General features: G+C 47.5%; 1 protein-coding gene across 6 annotated transcripts in view; it reads right to left on the bottom strand.

The window, feature by feature from the left end:
• Window positions 1-15,471, bottom strand: part of LOC118899967 (F-actin-monooxygenase MICAL2) — a 223,234-nt gene that overhangs the window by 124,010 nt on the left and 83,753 nt on the right. For all 6 annotated transcript variants that reach the window (XM_036862051.1, XM_036862052.1, XM_036862054.1 and 3 more), the window contains 4 exons: window positions 11,991-12,198; window positions 7,984-8,100; window positions 6,495-6,596; window positions 2,772-2,927 (listed from right to left, as the gene is read on the bottom strand). In XM_036862051.1, the coding sequence (XP_036717946.1) occupies window positions 2,772-2,927; window positions 6,495-6,596; window positions 7,984-8,100; window positions 11,991-12,198 (583 nt within the window). The remainder of the gene's footprint in view (window positions 1-2,771; window positions 2,928-6,494; window positions 6,597-7,983; window positions 8,101-11,990; window positions 12,199-15,471) is intronic.

Raw genomic sequence — 15,471 nt, 5'->3', positions numbered from 1 at the left:
CAGTAGTTGCAGCGCACGGATTTAGTTGCTCCGCAGCATGTGGGATCTTCCCGGCCCAGGGCCCGAACCTGTGTCCAGTGCATTGGCAGGCGGATTCTTAACCACCTCGCCACCAGGGAAGTCCCCTAGCCACTGTTTCTTTTAAAACTCATAAAGCCCTTTGGGGCTGTAGACCAGTATTTCCAAGTCACAGCTGAGTACGTGCTGCAGGAAGGCACAGTGCTGTCTGTGGCATGGCAGCTAAGTGGCAACAGAACCAGGATTTGAACCCCAGCCTGTCTGATTCCAAGTCCCATCCACCGTTTCCTCCATGTGACCAGAGATGCAAAGAGCTGTGTGAATTCTCCAAAGACTGCTAAGGGACATTTCCACCATCCCCCTGTTATGTGTGAAAACCCAGGTGCCCTGGTAGAAAAACTCAATCAGAGGACTGGGTTGTATCTTTCTGTGCTTTCCACCAATTGCAAAAGACTTTATAGACTAGGTTTCTGCCTTAAAACAATGCCGTAAGATGACAGCGTAGCTCAGTGTTTCTCAAAGTAGGATCCCTAGCCAGCAGCAGCAGCAGTATCACCTGAGGACTTATTAGAAATACAAATAACTGGCGCCCGACCCCAGGCCTACAGAATGGGAAACGCTGGGGGTCTGGCCAGCAATCTGTGCTTGAACAGGCCTTATAGGTGATTCTGTTCACACTCAAGTTTGAGAACCACTGGTTTGGTTTCTTTGAAGGGAGAGAAAGGAACAGAGGCAAGGCAACTTATCAGCAGTTATCACAGAGGCGTGCTGGGTAACCATGGAAACCCCTTTATTACTGTTAAATAGGAAACAGCCATCAATGCACAGGGCCCCCCAGAGGATCCGAGGAAATTCATCGCTCTCATTCTGTGAGGGGCATTGTTGTCGAACAATGGCCAAAGGTGATGACCTTTGCAAAGTGCAAAGGAAGCTCATTGAAACATTTGGAAAAACAAACTTGATATCCTGTCATAATTTATATTTGGTGGTTTATTTAAGCATTTATTTTCTTGGTTTTTGAGGGGAAGAGAGGGCTGGAGAATTCTTAAATCATTCAAAAGGACATAATATGCTGGAAGGAAATACTTTTTTATTAAAAAAAAATAATGCCACCATAGTGACACTCAGAGGGTCATGCAGTGGACACACATTGCTGTGGCCAGTAAGAAGCAGAGTCTGGCTCAATAACTAATCCCATTCCTAGAAAGCTATCTTACGGAAATAATCCAAAAGAAGTAGTTTTATTGGTAACAGTAAATAACTGAAAAGTTTAAATCAGAAGTCTGCAAACTTTTTCCGTAAAGGGCCAGAGAGTAAATATTTTGGGCTTTGTGGACCATCTGGTCTGTGTCGAAAGCCCTCATGGCACCAAGGTAAACAAAGCGGCCTGGCTGCATTCTAATAAACCTCTATTTATGGACTGTAAAACTTGAATTTCATAAATTTTCAATTTGTCCCCAAAATTTCTTCTTTTGACTTTTCTGCAGCCATTCAAAATATATTAAAAACCATTCTTAGCTTGAAGGCAATACAAACACACATGGTAGGTTTGCCAACCCCTGGTTTAAATGCTTCAGCAGTGGGTGACAATATATCCACTTGAAGAGCTATTCCGACAAACCTGACCATCAGTAGGACTGGGCACAGTGGACAGTATTTAAAATGTGACGCTGAATGAGACAAGGAGAATAACAGGATTGACTCTATGGTAAAAGCTCTAGCCATGTAAAAAGGATGCAGCTGGAAAATTACCGAAAAGGACTACATGAAAATGAGGACTGTTCCTGTGCTAGGTGGTGCTGGGTGTTAATGATTTATTTTTAGTACAAAACTTCTATGTAACATTGTTACACTGCCTTTCCACGGAGAAATATATATATTTCCAAATCAGGTTAAAAAGGGAAAAATTCTGAAATTTACTTAATTGGGAGCAGGAATTTCATCCCTCTTCGCCCTCACCCTGCTTTATTTTTTCTCCACTATCCTTGTAGACCACCTGACATGTTATTTGATTATTGATGGTCCCTCCACAACCCATAGAATATAAGCTCCGAGGGGGGGTTTGCTTGTTTTGCCCACTGCTCTATCTCACGCCCTTGAACAGCATTTGGTACATAGTAGGTGTTCAATAAATATTTGTTGAGTAAATGAATGAATCCCTTCTTTCTTTCAAGTCCCATGGTTTGGGGACAACCGATGCCCCTGGGTGAGTGTCGTGCCCCGCCTCCGCCGGCATCCCTGACTGTTCCTGAGGGAAAGGGCAGCGGGCGCACTGACAAAAGCACCTATGCTTCTTCAGGGACCACCCACAGGTTACTGGCTCCCCCTCAGAGCGCTCTGGGATCTCCACATTGGCGTCGGGCCTAGATTCACCAGCCTGCATTAGGATGGTTTCCGTGGCTGTCCCTCCCTGGACAAGGAGCCACTACTGGGAGGGTACCGTGTCAACCTTGACTTTGTATCCCATGACATTGAGTGCAGGCATTCAATGGGCACTCAGTAAATGTCTCCTGAGTAAATAAATGTTTATCTATTTTCATGTACAACATCTAGAACTTTCCCTCAAGCATCCCTCTTGTCCCCGAAGGAATCCTGCCCATTATTAATCCTAAAGAGAAATCCCTGCTTCCACTTTATCAGCGTGAGTCTCCTGTCCCCAAGAGCTGGGAAAGCTGAGTGCCCTCCTCCCCCAACCCCTGTACGCTAGAGAAGCACGGACAATGGCCTGGTTTGGAGAAAGGTGAGGGTCCCACCTGTTTCTTCTTTAAGATCCTGAAAAAATTTCTGATTGAAGATGAAAGCCACGCCGCTAATCTCTTCCACCTTGGCCTCAGCTGTGCTGTTTCTGTTTATGAAGTTGGCGGTGATCGCAATAGCCAGCTTCCCACGGAATTCTTTTCTTCTGAACCCTGTGGGAGGAAACGAGGAAAAGTGGGTCTTTCTTCTGGATTTGGTGTGAAAACTGGAAAAGATTACTGAGAAAGCTATTCTCAGATGGCCCACAGGCCAGTGAAACCAGAACTTTGGATCTAGAGAACAGGGGACAGGCAGAAATGCTGAGGTTTGTCCCCGAGGAGAAAACCCGTTGGAGGCCTTTCAAAGTCAGTGGGATTTTTTCCTTTTCTAAAATTAATAGGACCAATTATCCCTGTTAGGCTTCCACAAACAAAAGGCTAAACTGTGCTTCTCCAATGGGCAATCACAGGGCTCATCCTTTAGAGGATGTGTTAGGCATTGCTGCAAGGTAGTCTCATGAAAGACCCATCTGCACTTTAAACTTATACAATTAAAACTACGTTGTCAGCATTTCTCATGTTTTTTCCCCCCCTTTGAACAGTAGAATTATGAGATTGAATTCCTGTGCAACAGAGATTTTAACAAATTTTCTTTCTACCTCCGGTCCATAGTGACTGGCACTTAGTACACACTCAATAAATGTATAATGAATAGATGGAATTCTAACTTGCAATTATTTTAGTTCAGTGATTAATCGAGGTTCTTACAGTTTTCAATGGTATACATTGAAATCGCTTTTTAATGGCCGTAAGAATTCTGCACCCAATTACAATATGGGTTATTTTTTCCTCCCACTCCGACAGGCAATTCCAGGACAGCAGCTGGGTGTCCTACACTTCAACTCAATTCTGACACTATCTACTCAGAGATGGCATCAGATCCCACAGGTTAAGGGCTCAGTCCCACCAGATTGCCCTCCACTTCAGATGCCAATTATAAGCCCATGTTGTCACCTGTGCTTCTGACTAACCAGCTATAGATTGTAGGTTCAAGGACTCCCTCCTTGGATTTGATTAATTTTCTAGAGTGGCTCTCAGAACTCAGAGAACATCTTACTTCCTAAACAACTGGGGAGCAGCCACTTGGAAGAGAGGCTTAGAACAAGTTATGGGGAAAGGGCATGGAGCTTTCACGCCCTCTCCAAACAACGTGTTCACCAACCCGGAAACCGTATCCTTTGGGTTTTTGTGGAGGCTTCATTACAGAAGCCTGATTGATTAAGTCACTGGCCATTGGTGACTGAACTCTATCTCCAGCCCCTCTCCCCTCCCAGGAGGTCAGAGGGTGGGACTGAAAGTTCCAACCCTCTAATCACTTGTTTGGCTCCCCTGGCAACCAGTCCCCTCCCTTCCTTAGGTGCTTTCCAAAACTCTCTTCATTAACATAAACTCGGTCTGAAAAGGAGCTTGTTATGAATAACAAGACACCCATTTCACCCTTATGGCTCTGAACTGATTTCAGGAACCACGGACAAGAGGCCAAATATCATAACAAAAAATGCTCCTATTTGCCCTTATCGCTCAGGAAATTCCAAGGGTTTGGGTAGCTGTGCCAGAAAGGGGACAAAGACCAAATATAATTGCCTTATTATAAACCACAGTATCACAGGCAGTTACACAGAGGATCACAAGCAGGTGGTCCCGTTTCAGTGGACCACCTCCTTCTAATCCGCTTTCTTTTTAGCATCTGTCTTTTCCTGTAGTCCTGAACTTCCCCTCCACCCCAGGTACTGCTGTTTACTTTGCTTAATGCAAGGCATTTGTCTTGCTAGCAGACAGAACCATTGTCTTCAGCACCTGTGGGAATTCCCCTCACATTTGCTTACCATACACTGAAGCCTTGTGGCGATTCCCAAACTTCTTTGTCAAAAATCCCTTTGACTAAAAACCTTGGGTTGGGGATTCCCTGGTGGCGCAGTGGTTAAGAATCCGTCTGCCAATGCAGGGGACACAGGTTCGAGCCCTGGTCCGGGAAGATCCCACATGCCATGGAGCCACTAAGCCCGTGTACCACAACTACTGAGCCCGCGTGCCACAGCTACTGAAGCCCGCGTGCCTAAAGCCCGTGCTCCGCAACGAGAAGCCACCGCTATGAGAAGCCCGCGCACCGCAAGGAGAGTAGCCCCCGCTCGCCATGACTAGAGAAAGCCCACGCGCAGCAACGAAGACCCAACGCAGCCAAAAATAAAATAAATGAAATAAATAAATATTAAAAAAATAACCTTGGGTTTCTATTCATTACTCACTCATTTTGATTCTTCATTAGACCTTTGTGGAAATGGTCAAAATGGCCACTAGTCTCTAGTATCTAACTGGGGTGATGTTGCCCCCCAGGGGCCTTTGGCCAAGTGTGGAGACGCTTCTGGTGGCCACAACTGAGGGTGCCGCTAAGCATCCTACAACGCACAGGACAGTCCCCACCACAAAAACTGGCCCCCAATTGCCAATAGTGCCCATTGGGAACCCTGCTCTAGTCTGCTTACCTGGTCCTCAGTTGCTCAAGTGGTTCGCCCCCTTCCTGCCCTGCTTTTCATGTTCACAACGTATCAAACCATCTCTCAAGCTGAACATGGATCCTGGATTTTTATATTCACACTTACAGTTTTCTCAAACCATCAGAATGGGCTCAAAAATTCTAACAGTACAGCATTCAGGTTGGCAGCTTAAATTTTTTTTGTTTGATATCCGTTATTGAATGCTTGGGTCGGGGGAGTGGGTATGGAAGTGAAGAAAGAGGAAAGGAGCAGCGGGTGTATAGCAGGTGGGAAGTGCCTCAGCTAGGCAGACTACACAGCCTGAGTTCTGTGAGATCAGCCCTAGTTTAGGGAGGGTGTTCTGTCCTCAGAGAAGGTGCCCTCCCCAGCAGACATCTGCAGCCTGCAGCCCTTGAGCAGGGCAAGCTCAGAAAGCAGACCTGTCCCCAGCCCAAGAGATGCCATGTGGGACCACTCTGTCCTCAACCCAGGGTCTTAAATTAGTACAGCTGGCGCAAATTAGTATAACCTGTGCACCAATTAACCTTGGGGCTGGGGTGGAGGTGATTGAAGGCATTTCTCGGCAATGGCATTTCTTCCTCTCTCAACCTGACTAGATTCTTCCCTAAAGACATGTTAACGCTTCCAAATTTAGAAGTAGAGAGGCACTGTTTTGTTCTTTGACAGTTTGGGCAAAACTTATCTTACTGCCCAGCGGTGAGCGTGCTTTAAAGTTATGAGAAGAGATGGGGTCCTCCTTCTGGGGTATTATACTTCACGGTAAACCAGTACCATGAAGAGTAGGAAAATGGTTCTCTTAGTTGGAAGAAGTAAGTATGAAAGCGCTTAGCACCATGGCTTTCACACTGGCAGATGCTCAGTAAATGTATGTTGATTTTTTCTTTTAATTTCCATGGTGTCTTTCTTTTATAAAACATTTTTACATTTTCCCAGCCCTTATAGCAATGTTCTGAGAGGTTCTATTATCCATATTTTATAGTTGGGAAAACAGAGGTTCAGAAAGAATTAAATGGCTGTTCTCTAAACACTCAGCCTCAGGCACAGCAGGGCAGTCTGGCCTTCTATCAAGACCCCCATCCAGCTTTGGCACCTGCCATCTTGCCCCCCTTCTCCACACCCTTCCTGATATACCCTTTCCCACTCCCATCCCTCCATCCTCAGCCCCAAGAAGAAGAAGAGTCTTCACCTTCCAGCGTGTTCCTGCGGCCATCGGCTCCAATGATGACATCAAACTCAAACTCTGACAGAGAGTGGTCTGCAGGGAGAAATTCTGCCCGCCAGCCAATTTCTGCCAGGACAGAAAAGTGAGATGAGTTGGCAGTGAGAGATGGCAGGACAGAGTGATTACACGCCCTCTGTGTTGGTCGTGAGAAATGGATAGTGCCACAGGTATGGGCACCCCAGCCAGAGGCTCCAGCGGAAAGACCCAAGCTGTCCAGATTCACACTTGAATTTGGAGTCCTTCTGGCTTTAGTTTCAGTTCAATCCAGGACAAGGTAAACCGGCAGTGCTAACTCCACACCTGGTTTTACTGGTTTCTATAAAGGGTGGGAGTCTATCCTAACGATCCTCACACCAGTCTCACTTGCACCTTATTTATCTCAACAGATTCTACCACGTTCTCTCTGTATCCCCCCATTCCTTGGTCCCCTCCCATTGCTAAACAGAACTAAAAGCTTGTGCAGGGTATAATGAAACCAGCGTGAATTACTACTTTATTATGCTCAAACGTTCTTGTTGGGCAATACACAGTCTTTTATGAAACCATTTTCAGGTGCAATCTTGCTGGTTACCCATAATTAGGATTTAACACCCACTAGGGGTCTGCGAAAGGTTAAGAGCACACAGGTCTCAAAGTTAAATTACAGCTGCTGTCCTGCCGCAAAAGCCAACAAACATCTCCCCTAAATTCTCAATATTCTGGGCAGAGGATGGGAGAAATCAGAGTTGTAACCTGTATGTGAAACTATGAGGTCTCTGACATGAAGCTGGACCAAAAACTGAAAGCCCGGCCCAGCAGCAGAAGAGTTTGATAGTAAGTAAGATGCAGAGGCATCATGAACAAGATGTATGGCTCTCTGACCACGATGTATATAAAAGATCAGAATTTATATAAATATACTAATAGGAACAAGAGATGAATTACTAAATAAGACATACCCACAATGGGTGAATTTTGTGGTTTGTAAATTATTCTTCAATAAAGCTTAAAAATATTATATACTAAATAATATTTTGAACATTTATTTCATATTTGCTCTAGAAACTTCACTTTCTTTACTGGATTTTAAAATATCATGTGGGTATAATAAGTGTATCCACAGATCTATGTGTGTATACACACAGTTTGAAGAGTATGCGAATGAACTTTATCAGACAACCGAATCTATGTCTTTTTCCTACTTACTACTTAGACTTCATCTGTCAAACTGCTGCCTCGTAGTGACAGGGTAACCAAATTATATGTTAAATACTTAATAACAAATCCCCTGGGAGCTGAAGAGCAAAGCTCAAGTGATAGCAATGGTCCACAAAGGTAAAATATCCGCTGATGAAATTATGCCAGACAGCTCTCAATAAGAATAACCTTAACGGGAACATCCTCTAAGAGCTGCAAATATGATTTCCGTTTTGCAATATCGGATTTCTAGACAGAAAGGAAAATTATACTGTACTTTGATTTTCTTGATCTTCAGGAGGCTCTAGAACCTTCACGAACTCCACATTCACATGGATTTCAACCCCCAATATCAAGGCCACCTTGAACAGGATGAGCTGCAACTGACGAATACCTGAGGGGAAGAGATGAACTGTCAGGAGCAATGTCTGAGTGTCTCCTGTATACAGAACACTGTATTATCACTGCTCAATGATTTCTGAGCATAGCAATATAGAGGCATGCCTCATTTTACTGCACTTTGCTTTATTGCACTTCCCAGGTATTACATTTTTTACAAATTGAAGGTTTATGGCAACCCTGCATCAAAGCAAGTACGCCCAGTGTCATTTTTCCAACAGCATTTGCTCATTTTGTATCTCTGTGTCACATTTTGGCAATTCTAGCAATATTTCAAACTTTTTCATTATTATTATGTTTGTTATGGTGATCTGTTTTCAGTGATCTTTGATGTTACTATTACAAGAAGATTACAACTCACTGAAGGCTCAGATAATGGTTAGCATTTTTTGGCAATAAAGCATTTTAAAATTAAGGTATTTACATTGTTTTTTTAGACATAATTCTGTTATGCGTATACACTGAAAAGACTATAGTATAGTGTAAATATCACTTTTATATGCACTGTAATTCAGGTAACTCGCTTTATTGGGATATTTGCTTTACTGCGATGGTCTAGACTGAACCTGCAATTTCTCCAAGGTATGCCTGTACCAATAACGATCATTACTGAGCACTAATTATGTGCTAAGCACTCTGTGTTCTCTCATTTAACCCTTACAGTGGTCCTTCAGGGTAATTATTCTCATTTTATTTTTTTTCTAATGAAAAAAAATTTCTTTTTTTTTTTTGGCTTGCTGGATCTTAGTTCCCCAACCAGGGATTGAACCCGGGCCCTTAGCAGTGAAAACGTGGAGTCCTAACCACTGGTCGCCAGGGAATTCTCTATTCTCATTTTAGAGATGAGAAATTAAGGCTCAACAAGCCTAAGTGACTTGCTCAAGCTCACACAGGAACAAAACTGGAACGTGGACCCAGATCTGTTTCCGAGACTGTGCTCTAGCTGTTAGGTAATCCTATAATGATGGTGGCTCTCTCTTTCCTGCCTCCTTCCTGAACGGGGCTGTGGGTTTGATAAAATGAAGAGGGAAAGAGGCGTAAACAGAGAGACAGCAAAGAGCCAACACGTAAAGTCAGAGAGCAAACGGCTCACCCTGTGGGGGATTCTACCTAAGCTCTCAGCCATCCAGGGTAAGGGGTGGGGTGGTGACTCCTCCCCACAAAGCTGGGCTCATGGTTTCCCACCTCCTACCCACTCTCCTAAACTCCCCCAAGGAGTGGCTCCTTGTTTCTCTATTTTGTTCCTGCCACTGAGCACAAATGGGCATGGCTTCAAATACATTTGTGAGAGCATGAAGTTTCAAATTATCTGTGGGTCCCTCTGTATTTCGTGGGCTTCGCTCATTTAACATTTATTGAACAGCTACCATGTGCCAGGTGCCATGCTAGGCCCAGGAGACATGGAACACTGTCTAACAGAGGAAACATGAGTAAACAGAATGGGGCAGGGCTTGGGGGCTGGGGGCAAGGTGGGTTGCAGAACAGGCCCTGAGCGGCAGTCCTGAAAGCCAAGGGAGGAGGGACCAAGATACTAGATCCCATGGAGAGATTAAGAAAATGAAGACTACAGGAGGCCAGGGCACGGGAGGTTGGGAAGCTTCTGGAGAGAATTTCTTTAGCACAGTGGCAAGAAGAAATCAGACCACAATGGAAGGTGGCATGAGTAGAAAGTACAGGCAAAGTCTATGTCGCCTCTTTCTAGAATAAACACTTTGAGATGAAGAAAAGTAATGGGCTCTATCAGAGGACTGGAGGGCAGTGTGAGGTAAGGGCAGGTGAAAGGAGGGAAGGAAAGCAAGAGGGCCTAGAGTTGGAGAGGAAGTGGCCAGCTTGGCCTCTGGCCTCGGGGTGAGAGGAAGGAATGGGTACTCGGGAGAGGCGAGGGCAGGAGGAAGGAGAGGGGGCTGGGATGGGGAGTGCCCGTCAGCACTGGGAACTGGAGGAGGATGCTGACACAGGACGAGTGGAGAAGTGCGGATCAGGGCGGAGGACCAGGTCACAGCTGGGGCTGGAGACCATGGTCAGGCTGAAAGGAAGCCCATCAGCTGGGGCTTAAAGAACCCAGCCCACCTCCTGCCTGGAAACAGGCCGTGGGGGAGGCCTGGCCTCTCCTCAAAGTTTCAACGTTCTTAGTCTGTCTGGTTTTGGCACCCAGTAGGTGCTCAGTAAATTCTCCCTGCCTCTCTCCTCGCGGGTATTAGAGCTGCCCTTGACAATGATCACTCTGAACGTTCGAATCTCCGTTCCAGAGCCCTGCCAGTGCTTCTGCATGCTGGCATATTTCCAAGGACTAGGGGTTAAATGGGGGCCCCATTAATGAACCAGTGAGGGGCTCCCGGCCGTCAAGGCAGCCTGGCAGCCTGGGACCTCCCGAGACCTCCTGATGCCCGGCTCTGCCTCTCAGCAAGGCTCGATGGGAAAGTGGTGCATTAATGTTGTCATTCTAAATTGGTACCAATATACATTCTTCTGTGGGTGGTGAGGAATATCTGGAAAGCTGACACTGCAGCTTTCTGGGCAAATCCAAATTTCTTTCCAATGGACTCTTGGAATTTTCTCATCCCGGAGTGGGAACAAACCCTGGGCCACTGCTGGTAAGTTCTCCTGTATCTGACTGAATTACACCCTGTCTGGCTGATAATTCTCTCCAGTTGTTCCCGCCCTAACCCTACACCCTTTTCCCATCAGTGCCTGTCCTCATAAGAACATGGCTCTCAGGGTTCTCCTTCCACTCACTGGTTGAGAGACTGCAGCTCTGAATTAATTCTGGTTTGGGGATCCCGGCTGCTTCTTGCTCACCGTACCCCACTGAATGCAAAGCACTTCCTGAGCACCTACGACCTGCCAGGCACAGAGATAGCACATTTCACACGTGACCTCATTTAATCCTCTCGGCCCTCCTGGTAGGCAGGCATCAATCATATTTAGGGGAGACAAAACTGGGGCTGGAAGAAGATAAAGAATCTGAGCCAAGTCACACAGAAAATGGACAAGACAGATTTTGGACCCAAATCTGTTCAAATGCTTGAACTCTCCCCACAGTATTAACTTCCCTTTTATGAGTCATGATTGCTGTATATAAAATGGCTCAAAACCTCCTCCCTGCAAAGCATGAGGAGGGAGGCTGCTCTTCCAAAGCCTGTCTGCACAGATCTTGCCTCGAGAGGCCCAGGCCTAAGTAACGTCAGAGCGGGAGGCCTCGGTGCTCACCTTGCCCCACCTAAGCATTCAGGGATGGCCCGGGACCTGAAATCCACGTTCCCAATTCCTTTTCTTTTCTGGATGAACCCTCATCACGATGGCCTCTCTCTTTTTAAAGTTCAGGGAAACCTGGTACAGGATCTGTCAATGGTGGCATTCCTCTGTTCTAAAACCTGCCCTGGTTCCCCAAACAGGCAACACGGTGTCCCAACTCCTTTACCCAAGAGGTCCCTGACAACCTGGCCCATTGAATGGTTTTATGTGGCTCCCTCTTCTGAGCTCCTTCAGCAAGTCTGACTGCTCTATTAAAGCACACTTTATTATTGACAAAATCTCAGTGAGTTTTCTGAGGGTGCAGACTCTGTTACTTATCTCTGCCTCTGTTTCCCATATTTCATTCATTCATTCAACAGAAGTCTATTGAGCATCTACTATGTGTCAAGTACTCTTTTATGCCCTGGAGATACTCTGGTGAATGAGACATACCATGATCCCTGGCCTCATGGTGCTTCCAGCCCAGTGGGGCACAGCACAGGGCCTGGAATTAAATGTCTGCCAGTTGGATGTGTGGAGCCCCCAGAGACCTGCAAGATGAAATATCCTGGGGTCTCCACAATGTGGAGATATACTCCACCCAGGGTCAGCCCCCTCCCCACATGGGGTGTCACCAGTGCCTCCACTCACTGATATGGTCGATGGAGCCGGCACAGAACTTCCCATAGAACTTCTTGGCTCCCAGGCCTCGCAGGTCATGGATGGTGAAAGGCCAGAGGTGCAGCACGTTGTTCCGGGAGAAGGTGTCCCTCTTCTCCACCACGACCACTTTGGCCCCCAGGTAGGCAAGTTCAATGGCAGTGCGCAAACCACACGGTCCTCCCCCAATGATGAGACACTGCAGAGGGGAGAGAGGAGAGAGACACTCAGCAACCTCTAGCCTTGTAGACACAAGCCCCTAGTCAGCAGTGTAACTGGGGAGCAAACCCCCATCCACCCAAATCAACCAGTGAGTGCAAACCGAGCACCTGTTAGGACCCGCCATTCATCCATCCAATGTACATTACCTGTGGGCCTACCACACACCAGGCACTGTGCCAAACCCCGTGAGGAACACAGAGGTAAAAGGATTTGGGGGAGGCACAGTAAGATACACGTGAGGTTCAGAGTTAAACTGAACTGGGCTTAAATCCCAGCTCTGGCATTTAACCTCTTAGTTCAAGGTGGATGGAGAGGAGGATACTTTGGGGGAAAGGAGGGAAAGGAGAGAAAAGAGACAAGGATTAGTCTGGAACTAGACGCTGAGAGTCTGAAATGTCAAGCGAAGGAGTATGGTCTTGGTCCGGTAGGCACTGGGGCCATGTGGGCAGAGGTGACAAAACAGGATTCTGTTCAAGTCCCATGGTAGGTCTCAATGGACCCTGTCACGTTGAACAAGACAAGGGTCCTTCCCCAAGGAAGCTACAGCCACTTAGGAAAGAAGGGAAGACACATAATGACCTACCGAACTAGTTACACTGGGCAAAAGTCCTTCCATTCAAATAAAATCTTATGTGCAGCACCAATCCAATAAAAACGGGAAAATGGTGATATTCTGGCTGAGAGACAACCCCGCGCAGCCGCCTGCCCTACTCCCAGGCAATTCCTGAACCACCTTCAAGAGGCAGGAGTTCAACTGGGGGGTCTAACTAACTGGGGATACCCCAGCAAAGTCACAGGGAAGGAGATCTGCACCCACACCCCACTGCTTGACATTGCACAGGCATCTGGAAACATCCCTTCTGCTTGGGATCAAAACTTATCTTAAAAAATGCATGCCCCTTCCCCTCGCTATATTCCATCATCCAGTTATCACTCATCTGGGGCCTCCAGACTCCCAAAGGGGAACTGCAAATAAGCATATCAGAAGCTCCCACACCACAATCAGTGTGGCTTACTCGTTGGAACCTCCCAGAGAGTTGGTGGAAACTCTGTTAGGGGAAATGAAGTCACCGCTGAGATACAATTCACTCCAGAGACAGGGAGCGGGTATGCAAATCCTTTTGCTTCCTTTCTGGTTGGAGCTGACTGCAGAGAACCAGCTCCCCCAAGCCCAGCTTCCCTCTTTATCTCACACCCCAAAGAGCTCCTCTGGCTCAGACATAGCCAGACCATGACGGGCATTTCAAAGCAAGACTCCAAACCCCGACACTCTGAGGTTGGCTTCGGGGTTAAGTCTAGATTCACTGCATTTCTTTGCAGTTAGCGCATCTTTTCCTGTTTGCTGAGTTCTGTCACTCCCGGGCCAGGGACGGAGTGGGGTGGGAGGATGTGGGGTGAGGAAGGGCAGGAAGGGCAGGAGGGGAGCCCTCCCGCATCCTTCTATCATCCACCAGGCCTGACCCGGCACCGCTCCCGGGGCAAGGCAGGGGATCCCATTCCCACCAGTTGGGGGGCTGCTGTACATTTCTCATGCAAACAGTAGCTGGCGTACCATTTCTGACCCTCCCGGCTAAACCTGAAATCCCACTGATGAAAGCTCAGTTTTCCCACCACCCTGGGCGCCAGCCCATACTTGGGGCCTGAAATTTCAGAGACGTCAGTCATACCCAAAGCAAATACCAATGGGCCTAATTACATAAAGGGAGAAAATTCGGTACAGATGTTATCAAGACAGGAGAGAAGGCTTGTTGGCCAAGGCCAGGCCCGTTCCTCTAGGAGCACACTTGTTATGATTAACATGGGAACTCGGAGTTCTGACAAGAAGCCGAAAACCGCGGCTGCTACGTGCCTGGGCAGAGGAGCGGGCGAGAAGAGGGCTCCCCTGGCCTGCCCATAGCTGACGCTCTGGATGGCGAGCATAGTGCAAACAGACCGCGAACGCAAAGCGCCGTGATAAGTCAACCCAAAGGAACTCTCCACCTTTCCCAGACGTAGCCGGGCTTCACTGCTAAGGACTCGGTGCCAAGGAACAAAAATTTTTCATGAAAACTCAGCCCTGAGGCCGAGCCCCAAATTAGATTATACATTCCTCCCACAGGCTCTGTCCTTAGTGCTACCCCAGAACTAAGCTCCACGTGTTATAATTATCTGCATCTGATTCCCAGGCCAGTGTAAAAGCTCCTCAAAAGCTGTCCCTGTGTCCAGTACAGGGCCTGGCACACAGGAGGCCTCAATAAAGAACTGATGGATGAAGGAACTTCCCACACCCTCACGGCCCACCCAGTTCTTGCTGTCCGTCTGTAACCAGGATGTTCGATTCACGTCAGCTAGGGTTTATGCCTGCGTTTCCCACCCAGGCTGGGGGAGCTGGAGTCTGCCAAGGCCACCAGGATCACGGATGTCAGCAGATCTGTGTGCTCAGGCGACACAAATTTATTACGCAGTGGGGAGCAGGGCAGATCCAACACCAGCAGGAAGTCCACTGTATAGATAAGCTTGGCAGTGCTTAGACCTCCACATTCGTGGAGAGAGACAAACACCACATGGAAAGATCATCTCTTTATTTATCAAAGGGTGGGAAGAGGGGATGAGGGGCCTCACCCACTGTCAAGGCACAGGGCTGGGGCAGCCCCAGCTCACACAGGACCCCCTGTGCCCTCCCAGGGGAGCCCCACAAGCACTACCCACTTCTTGGTGACACGGTGCATCTTCCAACCCCTAAGTGGGTAGGTGTTCTGGGACTGGTGCCAGGAATGTTAGAAGGATGGGTCCCCGGAGGGAGCCGCTGAGCGGAGCAGGGGCTAAGCCAGGGTTAGCCGTCTGGAGGCTTGATTTCCACTTCTGAATTCTGCCTCCAGTTTCCTTGGGGGCTCCGTGTGCAGACAGCCCAGTGGGGTGGGACACAGAAAGCCAGCACTTGCAGGCAGCAGGCAGACCAGGGTCTGCCATTCACAAGCTCACTCACCCGGGCTCTGCGCCTCACTGAAAAGGATGATTATAGGATCTAAACTGTATCACACTCAGCACTTTCTACTTGCGAGGCACTGTCCTAATCATTTCATGTATTTCATCCTTCCAACTGCCCTAGCTGTGAGATAACTGTCATCACCATCTCCACTTTGTACATGAGGATACTGAGGCATCAAAAAGTTAAGCAACTTGCTCCAGGTACTGTTAGTACCCCCATATTTGAGCTAAGAAATGGAGGCAAAAGAGGGTCAGAAATTGCTCCAAGGTGGGTCACCTAATG

This window comes from Balaenoptera musculus, chromosome 8 (assembly GCF_009873245.2).
Source record: "Balaenoptera musculus isolate JJ_BM4_2016_0621 chromosome 8, mBalMus1.pri.v3, whole genome shotgun sequence".
Taxonomy (NCBI): Eukaryota; Metazoa; Chordata; class Mammalia; order Artiodactyla; family Balaenopteridae; genus Balaenoptera; species Balaenoptera musculus.
This window is presented reverse-complemented; position numbering and strand designations above follow the sequence as displayed.